Raw genomic sequence first — 22307 nt, forward strand, 5'->3', positions numbered from 1 at the left:
AAGAACGTAAAGACATCCATGGCATACACTGAAAGGAAAATTAGTTTCTTACCCTGATAATTTTCGTTCCTGTATTACCAAGGATCAGTCCAGGACACCTGGGTTGTGACTCCGCACCAGTAGATGGAAGACAGACTAAAACTTGTGGGCGGAGCATATATGCCCCTGTGCCAGTCACAGCCCCTCAGTCCATACGTAATGTCAAAGTAGAACACAACCAGAGAACTAAACTAGCTAGAACACCGCTAAGAGAACGGGGAAACGCCCCCTCTGGAAACAGACTCTCCAACCGAGACGAGTTAAACAAGCGGAACAAAATAATTCAGCAACAAAGAGCGGACTCTCCATTACTTCAGCGCAGCACTGCGGGCGGGATCCTGGACTGATCCTTGGTACTACAGGAACGAAAATTATCAGGTAAGAAACTAATTTTCCTTTCCCTTGTACGTACCAGGATCAGTCCAGGACACCTGGGATGTACCAGAGCTAAATTACCGAGGGTGGGAAGCAGAGAGTCCCGCTCGGAGTACCCTTCTCTCCAAATCCCCCGGGATCGGTAGCCCGGACATCCAACCGGTAATGCCTGAATAAAGGTATGTAAGACTTCCAGGTAGCCGCCCCGCAAATCTCTTGAGGCGATACCAGAGAAGCCTCCGCTCAGATGCCGCTGCGCACGAGTCGAGCGAGCCCTCAGGCCCACGGGAAGCGGTTTTCCCCGCACCACTTTCTTAGGACCCAGAGAAACAGGACAAACAGATGATCCGTGACCCGAAAGGATTACTGACCTCCAGATTATCGGAGGAGGGACCTCCGCACGTCAAGCTTCCGCCAATTCTCTCGTTTCCGGAACAAGAGAAACTCCCCGCCCGCCAAAGCGGGCAGTTCCACCCGATTGATTCATATGAAAAGACGACACCATTTCGGTAGGAAGGAAGGAACTGTGCGCAAAGAAACTCCGGAATCGGAATACGCAAAAGGGGGTTCACTACAGGACCGGGCCTGCAAACTCGGAAACACGCCGTTGCTGAGGCGATTGCTACCAAGAACGCCGTCTTAAGAGTGAGATCCTTAAGAGTCGCGCGTTTCAAAAGCTCAATAGGCCGCGTGCATAGGGAGGAGAGAACCAGTTGAGGTTCCAAGCCGGACAAGGAAGACGCAAGGGAGGACGAAGGCGTTTGGCAACCCCGGAGGAAGCGAGCAATGTCCGGGTGGAGCGCTAGGGACGTACCACGGACCGTACCCCGCAAACAACCGAGCGCTGCCACTTGAACCCGAAGGGAACTGCACGCCAAGGGAAACTGCACGCCAGGCCTATGGCCAGACCAGCCTGGAGGACGCCAGAGAATGTCGGAAGACGGAAGCCGAAGTGGAGACCACCCCACGCTGCACGCACCCAGTCCTCAAAGACCACCCAGACACGGACATATGCCAGACGGGGCCCTGAAGGAGCAGGCCCGCCATTCCGTGAAACCGAAGGGGCGCCGTTACCGCCAGCTGGGCGAGGTCTGCGATACCACGGCCGGCCGCGGCCACTCCGGGTGCCACCAAGACTACCTTGGCCGGGTGCAATTCTATGCGCCGTAGAATCATGCCGATCATCGGCCACGGGGGAAACACGTAGAGCAGCACATCCGTCGGCCAGGGAAGCACCAACGCATCGACGCCTTCTGCCCCCCGTTCTCGACATTGACTGTAAAATCGTGGGGCCTTCGCGTTGTGCCACGTGGCCATCAGATCCATGTGGGGAACCCCCCACGTTTTGCAAATGAGCAGAAAGCTTCGTCCCCCAACTCCCACTCTCCGGGATCCAGACGATGACGGCTGAGAAACTCCGTCTGCACGTTGTCGACTCCCACAATGTGAGACGCTGCTATGTTGCTGAGATGTAGCTCCGACCAGGCCATCAAGCGCTGAGCCTCCTCCGCCACCTGGGGGCTCCTTGTCCCGCCCTGGCGGTTGATGTATGCCCCTGTGGTCGCAACACTCGAACTGCCTTCCCCCGCCGCAACGGCAGGAAGGCTTGCAGGGCCAGACGGACCACTCTGGTCTCTAGGCGATTGATAGACCACTGGGCTTGCGACACGGACCATAGGCCTTGGACCGAGCTCCCCAGGCAGACCGCTCCCCAACCGAAGAGGCTGGCATCTGTGGTCACCACTGTCCAGTTGGGCACCTGAAGAGAGACCCCGGATGACAGATGCTTGGGATCCAGCCACCAGGACACCTGGGATGTACCAGCAGGCTGGACCTCGCGTGTCCCTTGAGTGGAAGCGGTAGATGGACCTCGCGTGTCCCTTGAGTTGAAGCGGTAGATGGAATTCCTCCGAGACCGGCTTCCAGCGGGATAGTAAGGATGACTGTAATGGACGCAGATGAGCGAATGCCCCGGGAACCAGTGCCAGCGTTGAAGCCATAGACCCTAGACCGTAAGGTAGTCGCAGACCCGCGGTTGGCGGAGAGACAATAAGCGACATACTTGAGCTTGCAGTTTGCACCTCCGTTCGTGTGACAGGAACACCTTGCCCTGCTTCGTGTCGAAAGAGCTCCCAGATATTCCAAGGTCCGCGCGGGTGTCAGATGACTCTTGCTGTAGTTGACCACCCATCCTAGGGACTGCAGAAGGTGGAGGACCCTGGCTACCGCCATCCGACACTGATCCTCGGACTTTGCCCGAATCAACCAATCGTCCGGGTAAGGATGGACCAGGAGACCTTCTCGGCGCAGCTGCGCCGCCACCACGACCATCACCTTCGAGAATGTACGTGGGGCCGTCGCGAGCCCGAACGGGAGCGCTCGGAACTGGTAATGCCGCCCTAGAACGCAGAACCTGAGGAAGCGTTGGAACGATGGAAGAATGCCTATGTGAAGATATGCCTCCGTGAGATCCCGGGAGGCTAGGAACTCGCCGGGCCTTACCGCAGCGATGACTGAACGAATCGCCTCCATTTTGAAGTGAGGAACCCGAAGGCATCGGTTCACCCCTTGAGATCCAGAATGGGTCTGGACGTGCCGTCTTTCCTTGGGACGATGCAGTAGATGGAGCAACGGCCCTTGCCGTGTTGGCTGACCGGGACTGGGGAAATAGCTTCCAAACCTTCTAAGCGTTGGATGGTGTCGAGCACCGCCGCCTTCTTCTCGGGAGCTTTGCAAGGCGAGACAAGGAACTTGGCCGCTGGGGTATGAGCAAAATCTAACGCGTAGCCGAGCCCTATGACCGTGAGGACCCACTGGTCCGACGTTACACCGGCCCATCTCTCGTAATGACATCAACCGTGCCCCGCCGTTGGGAACGGCGTGCCGAGGCTGCGGCGAGAGATGGGCCGACCCCCTTTCATTGCGAAGACTTGGGCGCCGTGATTGCCAGAGCACCTCCTTGTCTACCGAAGCGCCTACCTCGAAGAGACTGTTGCTGCCACTGCGGAGTACGGGAGGAGGAAGACCTATACGAGCGCCCGGACGACCTTTGAGGACGCGACCTCCTGGGACCCCGAAAACGAGATCTGGCCGAAAACGAGGACCTCGCCCAGGATCTATCCTCGGGAAGCTAGAAGGCCCTGTTTTCCCCCCGGGAAACATTAACTCGTCCAATTCCTTGCCAAACAGCAAATTCCCTTGAATGGTAGTGCCCTGAAATGAGCCTTGGAAGAACCATCCGCCGCCCAGTTGCGCAACCACAAAAATCGGCGTGCCGAGACAGCCGCTACCATGGACCTAGCCGACGTGAGCAGCAAATCGTGCAGCGCATCCGCGCCATATGCTATTGCAGCTTCCAAACGATCTGCCTGCGCTGCCTCGTCTGCGGATAAATCCGCATTGGCTTGAAGAACCTGGGCCCAGCGCAGACTGGCCCGCATAGCGAAATTCGTGCAGATGGCGGCCTGCACTCCCAGCGCGGAAACCTCGAAATCTTCTTGAGCTGCACTTCCAGCTTCCTGTCCTGAAGGTCCTTGAGAGCTGCCGCGTCCGTGACCGGAATGGTAGATCTCTTTGTTACCGCGGAGACTGAGTCCACCTTGGGGAATATGAGAAGGTCCAGCGCATCCTCCGGAAGCGGGTAAGCTTGTCCATGGCCTTACTGACCTTCAACCTAACTCCGGGGTGTCCCATTCCCGGGACAGAATATTCGTCGAGGAGAAATGAAACGGGAAAGCCACTGCCGGACCCGAGAGACCTAACAGGACCGGATCCATGTTTGCTTCCTGACGGACTACCACCGGAGGAGCTTCTATTCCCAGCTCCTGGAGAATGGCCGGAATTAAGGGTGGCAGTTCCTCCCTGCAGAAGAGCCGGACCACCTTGGGATCATCACCTTCCACTGCTTGGGATCCCTTTCCGGCGCCTGGCTGAGCGGATTCGTCCGTCCCATCTCCGTCGGCCCCTTTCAGGGGCTTCTGGGGAATCAGAGTCCACCCCAGGGGGGGAATCGGCTTCCTGTGGGACGCCACGAGGAAGCCGCGTACTTTGGGAAGGGCCCTGGGACCCCTCCGCAGCGCCCTTAGGATTGCATGACGTCTTCCCTGGGGGGGGCCTTGCGGGGTCCCCCCCGGCCGCGCTTACTGCGCTTACACTTTAGGACTTTGCGCAACAACAGCGCCAAATCCTCCGAACAGGACCCCGAGGCTGAAGAATCATTCTCTGAAACCCCCGGGGACCAAGGGTCCCCCGAGGGGACCCCCCCTGTATCAATCCGCTGAGGAGAAAGCGGGAGGCAGGCCCGAGGCTCCTGTCGTTTCCCGCGCCATTTCACGGTCCGAGGCCAAAATGGCCGCCACTCCCGCGCTCAGCGGGAAAAAGTCTTGGGGCCGCTCTGCCGAGCCCCCCCCCTGCGCGGCGGCGATCGTGCACTGCGGGATCGAGCCCCCCGAGGTGCCCGGATGACCCCTCTCTGCCCGGGAAGCAGGCCGCACACAGAGCACCGCTAAAGCCGCGCGCGCGCCGAGCCGCAGGCCCTACAGGCCGAGCCACGAGGCATGCCGACGAGCCGCGGCGAAGAGCGCAACGGAGAAAAATTAAATTTAGCGAAACCGGCCCCCCCCCCGGCCTCCCCCCTGCCAGCGGCGCCCCCCCCGGAGACCCCACGGAGCGGCGACGCAAAGCAGCAGAGAGCTGAAGCCAGAGAGAACCGAAAACAAAAGTAAAACATTTTTTTTTTTTTTTTTTACAAACAACGCTTGTCGCTGTCCACGGTCCTGGAGCCCTAGTCCAGCAGGGGTGAGTGAACCGGGCTCCCCGGTGTCACCCCTGACGCTGCTACTGGGAAAGCCGGGTCCTCGACCCTAGCAGCGGCCTCAACCAGGGGGGGGTAGTCCCCTCAGGACCTCACAACCCCCCTGGGAGACAGGGCGGACGGGACCTCAGGGACAATTTAACAAAAATCAAAATCCCAATTAAAAACACTAAACTGGCCTAAAACCAAGAAAAGAAAGAACCGACCCTGACGGAGTACCAGAACCAGGGCAGGAAGGAGCTGTGACCTGACCTGCACCACCTACTGGAGACAGAGTAAGACTGAGGGGCTGTGACTGGCACAGGGGCATATATGCTCCGCCCACAAGTTTTAGTCTGTCTCCATCTACTGGTGCGGAGTCACAACCCAGGTGTCCTGGACTGATCCTGGTACGTACAGGGAACAGTCTTTTAGTTATGGATGTGAGCCTTTGGGCTGTAACGTGGTTGATGCAGCCTAGTAGGCGAACCTACTAGGCCCACGCAACAGCTGGTGGAACAGCTCCATTCCCTACAAGTTGAGTCCTAGGGGCTGGCAGGATTTCGGCGAGTGTCCCTTTGGGGCGGTCTGATGAAGCCCAGGTACGGGCAGAGGTCAGGTCTGGCAGTGAGAAGACAGGATTTGGGTCCATGCCAAGGTTGGGGCAGGCAGCAGTACAAGCAGTAGCTGGATTCCGTAGCAGAGGTCAGTACCAGGCAGCAAGCAAGAGTCAGGGTCCATAGCAGAGGTCAGTACCAGGTGGCACACAAGAGAGTGGTCTGGGTCCGAAGCACAGGTCAGTATCAGGTGGCAAACAAGAGAATGGTCTGAGACCATAGCAGAGGTCAGTACCAGAAGGAAGGTCAAGGCAGACAGAACCAAGCAGGATGGACACAGGGGACCAGGACAAGAAAGTGTGGACCGGGCTAGGTAACAGATAGGTGGAAGAGGGCAAGAGCAGAACACAGAGACACAGAGGCAAAGGCAAAGCATGGCACAGCAAGGAGACATAGAGGCAAAGGCAACACAATGAGGCATGAAGTTAGCAATATACACACTACAAACAAGCAGGGGATCTGTTACTGAAGCAAGGAGAGGAGCGCGGCAGAGGTATAAATACCCTGCTATGTGATGTCATCTGGAGGCACCTCTGCCGGTCTTTCCCACTGCAGGACCTACAAAGGTTAGCATGTGCCCCTAGAAGCCATGCTAACAGGGCGGGGAGACCATAAGATAACGGCGTTTCAACGGCAGCAGTGTCTTGGTGTCATGCAGGGTAAGTGCAGCCGGTTGCAGGGCTGTCCTGTGGCCAGCCAAATGTTACACTTTTCTAACAGATAATGGAGGCCGCGTAATGTAAAGGCTTAACTAGAAGGACTAAAACCTTGAATTAGACCCTAAACTGTATCAGGATCCAATGCAGCTTTTAGAGCAACAGTGTCATAAGATCGAACAACTCCAGCCCTCTAATAAGTCTAGCAGCAGTACTAATGACTAATTGTAACCCCAACAGAACCACATTGCAGTAGGCAATCCTGGCCAGCACCAGAGATTGTACTACTGTTCTCAGGTCCTGGGGAAATAAAAAAAGGTCAGATCTGTTGCACAACCCATAAGTGAAAGTAAGCAGCTTTAACAACAGCAGCAACATGAGCCTGAATAGAAAGATATGGTTCCAGCTGAACTTTCAGATCTCAAACATCTTTAGAAAAAACTAGTTTTTGATCAAGTAGACTAATGGAAAAATCCATCTCTGGACTCGCTGGACCCACCCACAATAATTCAAGCCATTTGAATAACACCAAGAGGCAACTGCAGGCAATCCTCAATACAGGTCCACCTGTTTTAACTGGTAAACTCACTTCAACATCATCAGCAAAAAAATGATAGCTGACTCCCAAGGATTGTACCATAAGGTTTGGGAATAATTGCACAGAGCGGCAGTTGCTACCCTTAAGAGAAACATGGGGTAACCTGCACGGCGCGGCAGTTACTACCATAAGAAGCTTGCTGGGCAGACTGGATGGACCATTTAGTCCTTTTCTGCCATCATTACTATGTTACTATATAATAGTTTACACAATGGCAACATAAAGATATTAAACAATGCTGGCAAAAGAATGGAAGCCTACGGAACCCCCACAGGGAAAAACCCACGGGGAAGAGTGAAATTTACCCATAAGCAGAATTTGAGGCCTATCTTCCAAAGTTAAGAAAACCATTGTAGGACTAATCTTCTGAAATCCAACATCTTTAATCAATTCAGAAGAAGTAGGTGGCTATGAAACCACAAAGTTTCAAAAGAATTTGGCCATGAATAAAGTAATAGGAGAATCAGTTTGAACAAACAGTCTTTCTGGTCTGGATTCCCACTTGTGTTTCATCTACCAATTCATTAGCCAACAGGCATCCATTAGACAGGTTTAGCCACTAATGTTCATCAGTGGATGCCAAATCTGTAGATGCTGTGTAATAAATTAGTGCATGCCAAAAACGATGTTCGTTATACACAAATGCACACATGATACCCACACAGGTCATCCTGAGGAGGCTGATCCAGTTTTAGTTTTGTCCCACTGCATGCATCGAATTGTAGTACCAAATTTTCTAAGAAAAGTAGGACAAAACAAGGACTGGATCAGCATTTTTGAGTTGATTAGTGTATGGTAGAAACCCTCCATGCATGAGACTTGGATTTCATGTAAGCCAGTCAAAGCTGGGAATACTGCAGATGCAGCACTCATAGTCCTTGAGATAAGGGAGTCTCAGCCATTGCACAATAGTGACACTTAGTGGCCAGACTCAGGGTGCCTGTTTCCAGATGAAGCTGCAGTCTGAGGCCCTTGGGCCAAGGACAATCACTACAATACCTGGAGAAAAGCCTGAGGAAGCTGCAAATGAAAGCTCATGGTCCATCAGAAGGTGAGGTCAGGACTTCTGGCGATGACGTGACGGAGACGGAAGCACAGGGGGAAGGCACCACGGCCCCGCTCCCGCAAATCGGAAAAATATCGTCGTTTCAGCACTTGTTTTAATTACCTCTACCTGGGGCAAGCTGTGGGAACACTTTCTGATTCTTGCCGCCGCAGCAAGTCGAGCGGGTAATGCGAAGGACCGGCGCCCGCGGCAGATCAGAGAGCTGACCAAATCGCCCACGTGCAGCCAAGATGGCCGCCGCAGCTCCGACGGGGGAACCAGTGATGGCCTCAGTAACAGAGGAGACCCTGCAAAAAATTTTGCAGCGGGTCACGGAGGCGCTGGATGGCCGGCTATACACACTTCAACAGCTATGGAGGACATTAAGGCAGCAGTCGAGGGGCACTCTAAGAGGCTGGATATTGCTGAAGGTACCATTTCAGACCTGGGAGACCGCCTGTCCACTTCTGAGTATCACGTGGAGGAGCTCCAGGGCCGACAACAGGAGCTGCTGGCTAAAATGGAGGAGCAGGAGGATAGGGGCCGGCGAAATAACCTAAAAATTATTGGCCTCCCTGAAGCGGTGCAGGAGGGGGAGCTGAAAGACTTTGTGGAGAAGTGGCTCCCGCAGCAAGTGGGCCTGGATCTGGCCAACGAGCATCTTCACTGTGAGTGGGTACATTGTGTGGGCCCCGCTCGTGATGGCCAGGGGAGGCCACGTCCTTTAATGGCCCGCATCCTCAATTGGGATCACAAGACACAGGTATTGCGGGCCTAGGGACAGAAAGGGCTGGTGGAATATAAAGGTCAATGGCTGCTCTTGTTTAATGATTTCTCAGCCAGTACTGCGGCGCTACGGAAAACGATGGCCCTGCATGTACAGCGCTCCACAAGTGGGTGATCCAATTCGCCCTGTTAAACGGCGAAACTCGCCGGATTCAGCATGAAACAAAACCCTCTTGTTTACTTCCAGGGAGGAGGAGGAGGACGGATTCTGGGAGACCCTTCTGCAATTAGAGGGAGGAGTGAATATCTCTATGGTGTTCTACTGAACGAGCTACGGTTTCTCCCAGCCCAACAGCGCCCTGAGTATCCTTATTTTGTTGGACTATCGGGGGGAAGGGCCTTGCTGGGCTTAGTCCATACCGTGTGGTGTACAGAAGTCTTCTCTTTTGGGGGGCCCAGGTGGCTGAGGCTGCCGAACTGCTTTATCTTCCTTCTCTCCTTCCCCCCGTTGGCGGAGACCTGATGAAGCAGCTGCGCGGGCCCATTGGGAAAGCTGGCTTTGGTGGATGGTTTTGCTTTTTATCTTCTCCCTCAACCTATGGTTTGAGCAGCTCACATATGCTGGATAGGAAGCACCGACGGGGGAAATGTCGTTCTTGTATCAACTCGCCAGGCTGCCTAACCGTCGTTCACATTGGGGAGTGCCTTCCCTACTCCTTGAGACTTTTTATTGACTTGCGGTTTCAAAGGTTTGCAGAGTGGGGTGACCCTACTATAGTAACGTCTCGCAGCTCCAGGGGTTGGGAACGGGGCCGGAGGAGGGGGGCCTTAGTTCCGAATGGTTGGAATGGGTTTACCCTGAGCCTCGGGAGCAGTGGGGGGTATACCTGATAATGTTGCATGTTTCTAAGGTTGTTTATATTTTATTTTATTTATTTAAAAGTTATTTATATACCGCTTTTTAAAATAAAATTTTATCAAAACGGTTTACAATATTTTAAAATAAAGTAAAAATAAAATATAACTAAAATAAACTTAAATACATAAATTTAACTAAATAGCTAGATAAATGTTAGCTAAACAAAATTATTAAATAACAAAATAATATAATGGTAACATTGCCATGGTAAAGAGTAGGAGGGTAAAAGGGATGGAGGGGGGGAGGAGAGGGGGGGGTAGCAACTTATCGAATTGTAATGTCCTAGAAAGAACATGGATGGGATAATAGAAGAGAGACGATAATGTAATATGTATCTGATGAGAGAAATTTAGGGATGGAGTTTCATTTTGATCGGGGAGATGTTTAGTGGGAATGTTAAATGCTTGTTGAAAAAAGAATGTTTTTTAAAGCCTTTTTGAAATGATGAGGATTTGATATAAACGGAGGTGGGTTGGTAAAGAGTTCCAGAGAGATGGTCCTGCAACAGAAAAAGCTCTTTTCCTGGTGATATCTAATCTGGCCTGTCGTGGTGATGGAATGTCTAAGAGATTTTGAGTAAGTGATCTTAAGTGTCGGGTGGGTTTGTAAATGCGGAGTAAGGTGCAAAGCCAAGTGGATGTAGAGTGTAAATTAAACTATGAATGATTGAGATTACTTTGTATTTTATCCTGTATTTTATGGGTAACCAGTGAAGGGAATGTAAGATAGGTGTAATGTGATTGCGAATTGGAGGTACCGGATAATAAGCGAGCTGCACTATTTTGAACTAATTGTAGCGGGTGAATTGATGAGTCAGATAGACCTAGATATAGAGCGTTACAATAGTCTAGACCAGAAAATATAAGAGATTGTAGAACAGTCCTGAAATCACGATAGAAAAGAAGAGGACGAAGACGTTTCAGAAAGCTGTAATTTGTAGAATGATTTCTTTGTTAGGGAGGAAATTTGTTTGTTTCATTGATAAGTCTGTATTTATGGTTACACCTAGATTTATGGCATTGGCAATTAATTGGGATGGTTGAGCCATTGAAAGTGCAATGAGATGGTGGGCCTATAGAGGAATCTGTAATGGATGTTAAATGGACTAATTCAGTTTTTTGATGGATTTAATTTTAAACGATTATGAGATAGCCAAGAGTTAATGGTGGAAAGATAGAGTGAAACTCAAAGATAGCGTATCGGACCAGGAAGTTTTGTAGGGGACCAGAAATTGAATGTCGACTGCATAAATTTTGAATTGTAGGTTGAGTGATGATAAAATATGACAAAGCGGAAGGAGATATATATTAAATAATATGGGAGATAATGAAGATCCTTGGGGAACGCCGGATGGGATTGTGTAGGGGGTTAGAAGATTGATGGTTAATATTAACTTGCTGAGGACGATCTGTGAGAAAAGATGAAAACCAACTTAATACTGTTCCAGTGATGCCCTATTGCTTGTAGGCCTGAGATGAGAATTGGTGATCGACCGTATCAAATGCTGCTGAGATATCTAAAATACTATAATGTAATCTGTATATGAATCAAATGCCCGGAATAATGTGTCAAGGTAGATAGGAGAAGTGTTCTGTAGAGTGTTCCCTTTCTGAAGCCGTGCTGGTTAATGTGGAGAATGTTATTTCGGATAGAAAGTCAGAAAGTTGACGTAAAACTGCAGATTCTATTAGTTTAGCTAATGATGTGAGGGAGGCAATAGGTCTGTAATTATTGAGATCGGCTGTACCTTTGTTTGGTGTGAAGGAGTGTGTATGTGGTAGTTGGGGGGGTGTTTGGGGGAAGGGGGATGGGGTTTGCAGTGCTGGAATTTAATATCCAAGGTACTCGTGATGATAATGTTTACTTCTTACTCTCTGAGGCCTAGGCTGGGAGGCCTCGGAGATACTGGTGTAGGTGGGACCTGGGGCCATAGCGGGCTCTGGGCTGAAATTTTCCTGTTTCTCCAACATCATGGCGCAGGTTAAAATTGTAACCAGGAATGTGGATGGTATTCACTCCCTGATAAAAAGGGCCAAATTACACGCTATGTTTAAGCGTATGAAAACACAAGTAGCATTTTTACAAGAAACCCATCTTGGGGACGGCGAGCATGCCAAATTGCAGAGGGACTGGGTAGGCCAATGTTATTATTCCTCCTATAATCGACGCCAACGGGGAGTGGCCATCCTTGTTCATAAAGGGTTACCATTTCAGCTTACACACACCTGCAGGGATGAGGAGGGGTGATATGTTGTAGTGGCGGGTACCTTGTATCAGCGTAAGATTGTCTTTTGTAACGTCTATGCCCCTAACATATACTCTCATGCATTTTCTGCTTCCTTGATAACTGTGCTAGAGGAGTTTTCAGATCATAGCTTGGTGGTGGGCGGCGATTTTAACACCATTGCCAACAAGCTTATCGATACCAATCCACCCAAGCTTCCTAGTGGGGCGGATGGGGCAGAGGGAATTAATTTTCTGTGTAAGGAATTGCACTTGATTGGTGCCTGGCGGTTTTACATCCACACTTACTGCAGGCTGGACTATCTGCTGGTCTCGAATCAGTGTTTTCCTAGGGTTCAAGATGCTACTGTAGGGACCATTTCTCTGTCAGACCATGCCCCGGTGACTCTGGTTCTCCGATGGGGCTTGGGGCTAGACCTCCCTTTTCTTGGCGCATGCAACCTGACCTCTATTTAGATACAGAATTCCAAGGATATTTGAAGCAAAACTGGGAGGAATACTTGGCCTGGAATATCACACCAGAGGTTTCCCCTAAGACGGTGTGGGAGGCTGGGAAGGCAGTCATGCGGGGGGCCATAATAGCCTATGTGGCAAAGAAAAACCGCCGATGTAATGCCGAGATTTTACGGCTTACTGAGGTTTTCAAGGCGGCCCAGCTCACCCATATGGGAGACTTATTGGCTGATGCTAAGGCCCATGTAGATAGGGCTCGAGAAGCACTTGATTGTTTATTACACCAGAGAGCTTCGAAATCCCTCAAATATTATCAGTACCAACTATATAAATCTGATAATAGGGCCAGCCGCCTGATGTCTCATCTGGTGTGGCCTCGGGGAAAACGGGCGTCAGTGACAGGGATACGAGATAGGCATGAGATAAGCAAACTGCTCCTGATGCGACTGCGGCACGGTTTAAGGAGTACTAACAGTCTCTATATGATAACAAGCCCATGAACATGGAGATGGCAGAGACATTATTTCGTGGGCTTCATTGTCCTCGCTTGTCGCAGGACTACCTTGCTGCTTTAAATCGGCCTATCACCACGCAGGAGATCTATGCCGTGATCCACAAGTTAGAGCTGGGTAAAGCGGCGGGGCAGGATGGGTTTGGATCAGAATTTTACAAAATCCTACGTTTTACTGTTCTGTCCCCCCTTACAGTCTTACTATGAGGATCTTTTGCACACAAATACTCTGACACTAATTTCGAACCAATCTGTCATTGTTATCCTACCAAAACCGGGTAAAGACCCCTTGGAGGTTGGGTCCTATCGCTCTATATCATTGTTGAATGTGGATGTCAAAATTCTGGCCTCTGTCCTTGCTGCTTGCTTAAACTCTATATTACCATTCCTTATCCATGAGGACCAAACCGGGTTTGTGGTGGGCCGTCAGGGGGTGCGGAACGTCCGCCATTTGTTAGCGGCCTTAAGTTACCAGGTAGAAGTGGAAGCACTGATCCTGAGCCTAGACGCTGAAAAGGCGTTTGACTCTCTGTCTTGGGAGCATATGTTTTGGGTGCTGCAGAAGTATGGCTTTACGGGCATATATCTTCAGTGGTTGCGTATTCTCTACTGTAACCCAAGCGCCACTATCTTGCTTAATGGCCTGCCTACGGGGCCCTTTTTTATCCACTGTGGGGTCTGCCAAGGTTGCTCCCTTTCACCCTTATTATTTGTGCTGTCCCTGGAGCCTCTGGCTATTTTCCTCCGAAAAGAACGGGCTATTAGCGGGATTAGTGTAGATGGCCACCCACTAAAAACAGCACTATTCGCTGATGACATCTTACTTTTTGTCAACAGGCCACGCACCAGTGTGCCCGTAATTATTGCCCTTTTTGACCAATTCCACCTGGTGGCGGGTCTAAAAATCAATTATAATAAATCAGAGGCTCTAGCCTTAAAAGCCAGACTCCCGGATACGTAGGGTGGACCCTTTCCTTTTAGGTGGGCTCCAGGGAAATTTAAATATCTTGGGGTTTGGATTCCATGGGATTTGAAGCAGTTATATGCCTTAAACATTTCCCCCTGTATTGCTGGACTACAGTCCCAATTGACTCTTTGGCTCCCACTGCCGCTCTCCCTGTTTGGGCGGTGCGCCCTAGTAAAGATGGTGTTGGTACCTAAATCCTCTACTTGTTGTATATGATTCCCTTTTGGCTGACGGTGGGTGATGTCCGGCGCCTGCGCTCTAGTATACAGTGTTTCCTGTGGCGGGGACGCTGTGCGTGCCTTGCATATACAGTACTGAACACCCTAGGAGCAGGGAGGGCTCAATATACCGGATTTTCGGCTTTATAACGTAGCCTGCCAACTCCGGTTTGTGGGCAAGTGGCTCACAGGGTCCTATCATTATTGTGATGCAGGGATGTTGACTCGTATGACGGCCCTGGGGTCCCCTTTGAGCCTCCTTCAGGTTAGTGGCATGGCACTGCCAAACCGTGCACTATCTCCACATGTTTATTATACCCGTGTATTAAGGCCTGGCGATGGGTACGCCGACTGAGCAATATGACCGGGGTTAGGTCTTTGCTGCTCCCTTTGTGGGTAACCCAGAATTTTTTGCCAGGCCAGGACAGCAGACCAATATTTCAATCATGGGCAGATAAGGGGGGTACTGTTTGCTTTTCATATGTTTGATCCTGAATCTCGTCTTTTTGCTGGAGTTTTGCAACCCTGGCACGCACCTTTCAAAGTGCCCATGAAGCATTCTATGCTTTTCTCCAAGCACGTCACTACTTGCAATCTTTTGCCTGGACAACCACCACACTTGCGGCCGAAATGAAGTTTGCAAACACTCTTTTTGACACGGCCTGCTTAGCGAACACTATTACAGGCTGGAAAAAGCTTGGACAACAGCTTCGGGCCATCGAGCACACCGACCGTTTGGCAGCCCGCTGGTCTACAGCTTTGTGCTCTACTATTATAATGCAACAGATCTCAGCTTGGTTTAAGGCTATTTACAGGACTCTGCCCGACCTTGGCCTCCGGGAAGTACAATTTAAAATCTTGCACTGCCTGTATTATGATGATGTCCGGCGGTATAAAATGCGACTGGCTACATCAGCCCTTTGTATTAAGTGCGGCGTGCAGGATGGCACGTTGCTCCACCGGCTGTTTGACTGCCCCTTACTGAGACCTTTCTGGATGTCGGTTCTCGATGTGGTTGGAGCTTGTGTTGGAGTGTCCCTCGAAGTTATGGGCCGCATACTGTTGTCCAGCACATTGCCTGGGCCTCAGCCCGGGGATCCATCGAAGGCTAAATTTGAACGAGTGGCTATTATGATGGCCTGTCAGACTATCTTGGCTGACTGGACGGAGCCGTTGACTGTGTCCTCAGCTGCTGCCTGATTTGGCAGAATGGCTTCTTTAGCGCAACTGGAAAGGTTGGACTTTCTGGCTGGCAGGCGACAACCGGATAGTATTTACTGTGCCTGTTGGACCAAATGCTTCGATGCCTTTCCCAAGACTTTATAAGATGGACTGTACCTTAATGGATTCATATTGCTCTGGTCCCCCAGGGAAGTGGGAGGGGTGGGGGGGAAGTAAGGTGTGTATGTGGGATGTCTGTAGTGTGCATAGGGCGTGCAAGGTAGGGAGGGAGGAAGGGGTGGATAGGTTGGGGAGGAAATTGAAAGCCAGGGGCTGATTATACTGTGTGACTTCCTACTTGTTTTGGTTTCATGGTCAAAATGATTTCTTATTTGTATCTTGTGATCCGGATGGACACTGTTTTGGGGTTTGATGTAGCACTTTCCCTGTTAATAAAAAGTATTTTGACAAAAAAAAAAAAAAGGTGAGGTCAACAGGTGATCCAGTCCTGGCTTTGCCTCTCTGAGGATAACAACAAAGAATAGATGCCCAAGGGTCTTTTTCCAAATCTTTAATTGGTGGAGACGTATGTGATTAATTAAAAGTGCCCGACTCGCGCCGAGTTTCGCCACATTCCAGTGGCTGCCTCAGGGGCTTAAATGAGAGCTCACTGAATAACTATTAGTTAATTCCAACAACATCCGCATTACAGACGTATCTTGAATAAATAATGCAGCCCTTAAGCTTCTCCCGGTTCCATTCTCAAATGGCGCCGCATACGTGTTTCTGCGCGTCAGCGTGTGCCGTCTCCACTTTGTATCTTGTGATCCGGATGGACACTGTTTTGGTGTTTGATGTACCACCTTCCACTTTGTGGAGACGGCACCCGCTGACGCACAGAAACACGTATGCGGCGCCATTTGAGAATGGAACCGGGAGAAGCTTAAGCGCTACATTATTTATTCAAGATACATCGGTAATGCGGATGTTGTTGGAATTAACTAATAGTTATTCAGTGAGCTCTCATTTAAGCCACTGAGGCAGCCACTGGAATGTGGCGAAACTCAGCGCGAGTCGGGCACTTTTAATTAATCACATACGTCTCCACCAATTACAGATTTGGAAAAAGACCCTTGGGCATCTATTCTTTGTTGTTATCCTCACGGCGTTGTTTGTTTGCCTACCTTGCTGTTTTCTGGGCCCTTTGCCTCTCTGAGTGCACAGATTGGGAGTTCTGATGTTCTTAGGGAAATCAATGGGACAATCAATGAGCTGTGAGGAGGAGGGAGAGTGACACTTTACAGCTGGGACTGCCACAGTCAGACTGCTATGAGCTGTGAGGAGGAGGGAGGATGACACTTTACAGCTGGGACTGCCACAGTCAGACTGCTATGAGCTGTGAGGAGGAGGGAGGGTGACACTTTACAGCTGGGACTGCCACAGTCAGACTGCTATGAGCTGTGAGGAGGAGGGAGGGTGACACTTTACAGCTGGGACTGCCACAGTCAGACTGCTATGAGCTGTGAGGAGGAGAGAGGGTGACACTTTACAGCTGGGACTGCCACAGTCAGACTGCTATGAGCTGTGAGGATGAGGGAGAGTGACACTTTACAGCTGGGACTGCCACAGTCAGACTGCTATGAGCTGTGAGGAGGAGGGAGAGTGACACTTTACAGCTGGGACTGCCACAGTCAGACTGCTATGAGCTGTGAGGAGGAGGGAGGGTGACACTTTACAGCTGGGACTGCCACAGTCAGACTTCTATGAGCTGTGAGGAGGAGGGAGGGTGACACTTTACAGCTGGGACTGCCACAGTCAGACTGCTATGAGCTGTGAGGAGGAGGGAGAGTGACACTTTACAGCTGGGACTGCCACAGTCAGACTGCTATGAGCTGCGAGGAGGAGGGAGGATGACACTTTACATTTGGGACTGCCACAGTCAGACTGCTATGAGCTGCGAGGAGGAGGGAGAGTGACACTTTACAGCTGGGACTGCCACAGTCAGACTGCTATGAGCTGTGAGGAGGGAGAGTGACACTTTACAGCTGGGACTGCAACAGTCAGACTGCTATGAGCTGTGAGGAGGAGGAGGGAGAGTGACACTTTACAGCTGGGACTGCCACAGTCAGACTGCTATGAGCTGCGAGGAGGAGGGAGGATGACACTTTACAGCTGGGACTGCCACAGTCAGACTGCTATGAGCTGCGAGGAGGAGAGAGAGTGACACTTTACAGCTGGGACTGCCACAGTCAGACTGCTATGAGCTGTGAGGAGGAGGGAGAGTGACACTTTACAGCTGGGACTGCCACAGTCAGACTGCTATGAGCTCTGAGGAGGAGGGAGAGTGACACTTTACAGCTGGGACTGCCACAGTCAGACTGCTATGAGCTGCGAGGAGGAGGGAGGATGACACTTTACAGCTGGGACTGCCACAGTCAGACTGCTATGAGCTGCGAGGAGGAGGGAGAGTGACACTTTACAGCTGGGACTGCCACAGTCAGACTGCTATGAGCTGTGAGGAGGAGGGAGAGTGACACTTTACAGCTGGGACTGCCACAGTCAGACTGCTATGAGCTGCGAGGAGGAGGGAGAGTGACACTTTACAGCTGGGACTGCCACAGTCAGACTGCTATGAGCTGTGAGGAGGAGGGAGGGTGACACTTTACAGCTGGGACTGCCACAGTCAGACTGCTATGAGCTGTGAGGAGGGAGAGTGACACTTTACAGCTGGGACTGCCACAGTCAGACTGCTATGAGCTGTGAGGAGGAGGGAGGGTGACACTTTACAGCTGGGACTGCCACAGTCAGACTGCTATGAGCTGTGAGGAGGGAGAGTGACACTTTACAGCTGGGACTGCTACAGTCAGACTGCTATGAGCTGTGAGGAGTAGGAGGGAGGGTGACACTTTACAGCTGGGACTGCTACAGTCAGACTGCTATGAGCTGTGAGGAGTAGGAGGGAGGGTGACACTTTACAGCTGGGACTGCCACAGTCAGACTGCTATGAGCTGTGAGGAGGAGGGAGGGTGACACTTTACAGCTGGGACTGCCACAGTCAGACTGCTATGAGCTATGAGGAGGAGGAGGGAAAGTGACACTTTACAGCTGGGACTGCCACAGTCAGACTGCTATGAGCTGTGAGGAGGAGGGAGAGTGACACTTTACAGCTGGGACTGCCACAGTCAGACTGCTATGAGCTCTGAGGAGGAGGGAGAGTGACACTTTACAGCTGGGACTGCCAGGGCTGGCTCTTCCATTAGCTGAACTAGGCAGTTGTCTATTGTGCCCAAATTTGGAAACAAACTCAGGAAACCTATGAGTGCTACCCACCTACTTTTAAGGATGGCCCAGTACTTCACAGTCTGCCTCACTGCTCACCAACAACGGCAGCTAAAAAGAAGCACTCCTACTACCTCTCTCCTGCCAGACCTCTCTCCTCTTTTTATTAGATGGGAGCTCCCACCTACTGCTGGCTCACTCTCTCACTGCCCTTCTCCTCACTACCAGCCCCAGATGGCTAATGATCGCGGCCACCACTGCTGTTTTCCCTGCCCTCTCCTCCTGTCTCAGCAGACCCCAGCCCTGGGGACTGCCATGAGGAGAGGGGAGATGACATTTTACAATTTAGGACTGCCATGGCAAGCAGAAACGCTGACACTTTACACTTACGTTCTTTGGCATCCTGGGAAGCGGGTCGTCCGGCCATTTCACTTGCCCATTTTTCTCCGCCGTAGCTGATGGGAGGTTTGTGGCTAGGGCTGGTAGGCACCATCCCCCTGGGGCTCACATCACCTCGGTACTTAGTGCCAGGCTACATAACAAAGACAATCAGAAAGTGAATTCAAAGACCATGATAGTCTTAGGGCCCCTAAGACTATCATGTTTCAGAAGACATTCTTTATTTTTGGTATTTTGTCTTTTCTTATTTTTCATACTTTCTCCTTGAAGATCTCCATCCCCTCCTTCCCATGGCTGCAGGGTAAAGTGAACCCTCCTCTGAAGTAGATCTCCTCTCCCACCAGCAGGGGTCGCCCTGAAGGGTCTATCATTCTTCATTAGCAATGACATAGCAAAGGTAATTTTATAAAAGTCCACGTTACACTGAAGTTCATATGTAGAAAGTACATGCACTCTGCAGCCCGAATTTTCAAAGCAGAATTATGTACGTAAGTTCACTTTCAAAATTAGCCAATATGTCCTTAGCCCTGCATGGCAAGCACACACACACACACACAGACACACACACACATGCACAGACACACACACACACACAGACACACACGCACAGACACACACACACAGACACATACACACACACACAGACACAGACACACACACACACACACACACACACACACACAGGCACACATGCATTTATGGCTGCTTGGGAGCAGGCACAAATATGTGCGCATACATTTACGCACATACATTTGAAAATAGTTAAGTATGCGCATAAATGGTTTCCCCTCCCCAGCTCTGGCCCTCAGAATGCTCTTTCAAAATATGTGTAAAAGTGTGCACGGAGTCACTTCTGGGTGTACCTTTACACATGCAACCCTTGGGGCAATTTTCAAAAATCCCTTTTATGTACATAAATGCTTTTGAAATTACCCCAAAGTAATTTTGAAATTACACCACTACCCAAAGGTAGTAGTGTAATATGCACCCTCTAGAAATGAGAGTTAAAATAACAGCTTCTGCTCGACTAACAGGATGCACTCTGCTTCAGGACAATGATGGACAAAGCTGCTTTCTTTGTACCAGAAGCCTGTTGGCTCTTATCCCCACTGAAGCATTTCCTCACACTATATTTTGCTTCATTTTAGAATAAATAGTGAGGGCCTTATTCAGCTCCTGTCCGGATAGCAAAGTTAGCCAGATAAACTTATTCAGGTAACTACTGAATATAGCTGGCTAACTTTAGGACAGCTCCCAGTTACATCCCTGGAAAACCCCTAACTTATCTGGCTAAATTCTAGCTGGATAAATGTCCAAATCTTCATTTAGTTGGATAACTTTTGAGTTATCCAGCTAACGGCTTTTGAATATGGACCTCTGCAGTCTTTTAATTTCCATTATTCTTCATTAACATTTTAAAGGTAGAAATCCAGATGCATACATCTTTACAAATCTCTTGGACATCCTTATTAGTTTTTAAGGAGTAGTAATACTATTAATTGCACAGGTATAGCACTTTATCTGCCAGGAGTATTCGCTTTTCATTGATCTGTGGTTTGCCCTAGATATTCTCTCCAGAAAAGGATCCCAATCTTTCATAGAAGCAGCATATTTCCCCCTTTAGAGCTCATGGTCTCCATTCCTTGTAGCTTGGAATAATAAGAGACTTCCAGTTTCTGGCTAACAGCAGCGGTGCTTCAGATACTTTCCATATGGACATTTGCTCCCTCTGACATCAGCTATCACCAGCCTGGCTGATAATTCAGCTCAGATAGGTGCCTGACACAAGCATACCTTTCAGTGACACAAAAACCCTCTTCAAGAGATGTAACAAAATTATTCCTTACCTGCTAATTTTCATTCCTGTAATACCATGGATCAGTCCAGATGGTGGGTTATGTCCCCCGTCCAGCAGATGGAGTCAGAACAAAGTTCCAAGGGAGGTGCTACATAAGCCCACACCCCCTCTATATCCCTTCAGTAACTAGACTATCAAAGCCATAACAAGAAGGAAAAACGAAGGGATCAAGTAAAACTCACTTATCAAAACACGATAACCTGAAAACTGTAAACATGATTAGAACAGATGTCCAATGGCAACTTGCCAACAGAACAGTGTTGAACAGCTCCACAGAAGGAGGTAAGACAGAAAAAGCTGTTCCCGGAAGGTCCAGATACAGAGGACAATCAAGCAGTATATTCCCTGAGCAGAAAACTCCACCAGACTGAGGAAGGGCGTCTGGACTGATCCATGGTACTACAGGAATGAAAATTAGCAGGTAAGGAATAATTTTCTTTTCCCTGTACATACCAGGATCAGTCCAGACGGTGGGATGTACCCAAGCTTCCCTACTGAGGGTGCATCATAGATAGCCCTACTCGAATGACCCTGTCGCCAAATGAACCAAAAGTCGATGAATGGACATCCAGACAATAATGGCGAGCAAAGGTATGTAGCGACTTCCAGGTGGCCGCCCTGCAAATTTCCTGCAAGGAGACCAAACGATTCTCCGCCCAGGAAGTCGTCTGGGAACATGTGGAATGGGCCCTAATCCCCATTGGAGGTTGTTTTCCAGAACCAATGTAAGCAGCCCAAATGGACTCCTTGAGCCAACGGGCGATCATCATCTTAGAAGCCGGGTGCCCCTTCTTAGACCCAGACCAAAGGACGAAGAGATGATCCGAGAGTCGGAAGTCGTTGGTTACTTCTAAATACGCATAAGGCAGTGTTTCACATCAAGCTTGCGGAGGTCTTGAGAGTCAACTGATGAGAAGGAAGGTAGTTCCACCGTCTGATTCAGGTGAAAAGGAGAAACCACCTTGGGTAGGAATGATGGTACAGTGCTTAAGGTAACCCCCAAATCGGTAAGATGAAGATACGGCTCTCTACAGGATAACGCTTGTAGTTCAGAGACCCGATGGGCCGAACAAATGGCCACCAGAAAAACCGTCTTGAGAGTGAGGTCCTTTAAGGTAGCGGTCCGCAAAGGCTCGAAAGGAGGTCCCCCGAGGGACCGGAGCACTAGGTTAAGGTTCCAAGAGGGACACGGAGCTTGTAGAGGTGGCTTCAAATGCTGTACTCCCTTGAGGAAACGAGTGACATCCGGATGAGAGGAAAGGGGAATCTCTGTCCCTCGACGAAGCAAAGCTCCCAGGGCTGCAACCTGTAACCGAAGGGAGTTATAGGCTAACCTCTTATCCAGACCTGCCTGTAGAAATGAGAGAATCTGTGTCACCGAGGTGTGTTCTGGTTGTGTGTCGTGCATCGTACACCATGAGTCAAATACCTTCCACACCCGAACATAGGC

The 22307-nt window shown here is 50.3% G+C and overlaps 1 protein-coding gene across 1 annotated transcript in view; it reads right to left on the minus strand.

The window, feature by feature from the left end:
* EPS8L2 (EPS8 like 2) overlaps nucleotides 1–22307 on the minus strand; it is a 423360-nt gene that overhangs the window by 33113 nt on the left and 367940 nt on the right. Inside the window, 1 exon segment of the mRNA XM_029582244.1 lies at nucleotides 18991–19132. Coding sequence (XP_029438104.1) covers nucleotides 18991–19132 — 142 coding nt within the window.

This window comes from Rhinatrema bivittatum, chromosome 17 (assembly GCF_901001135.1).
Source record: "Rhinatrema bivittatum chromosome 17, aRhiBiv1.1, whole genome shotgun sequence".
In the NCBI taxonomy this organism is placed as follows: Eukaryota; Metazoa; Chordata; class Amphibia; order Gymnophiona; family Rhinatrematidae; genus Rhinatrema; species Rhinatrema bivittatum.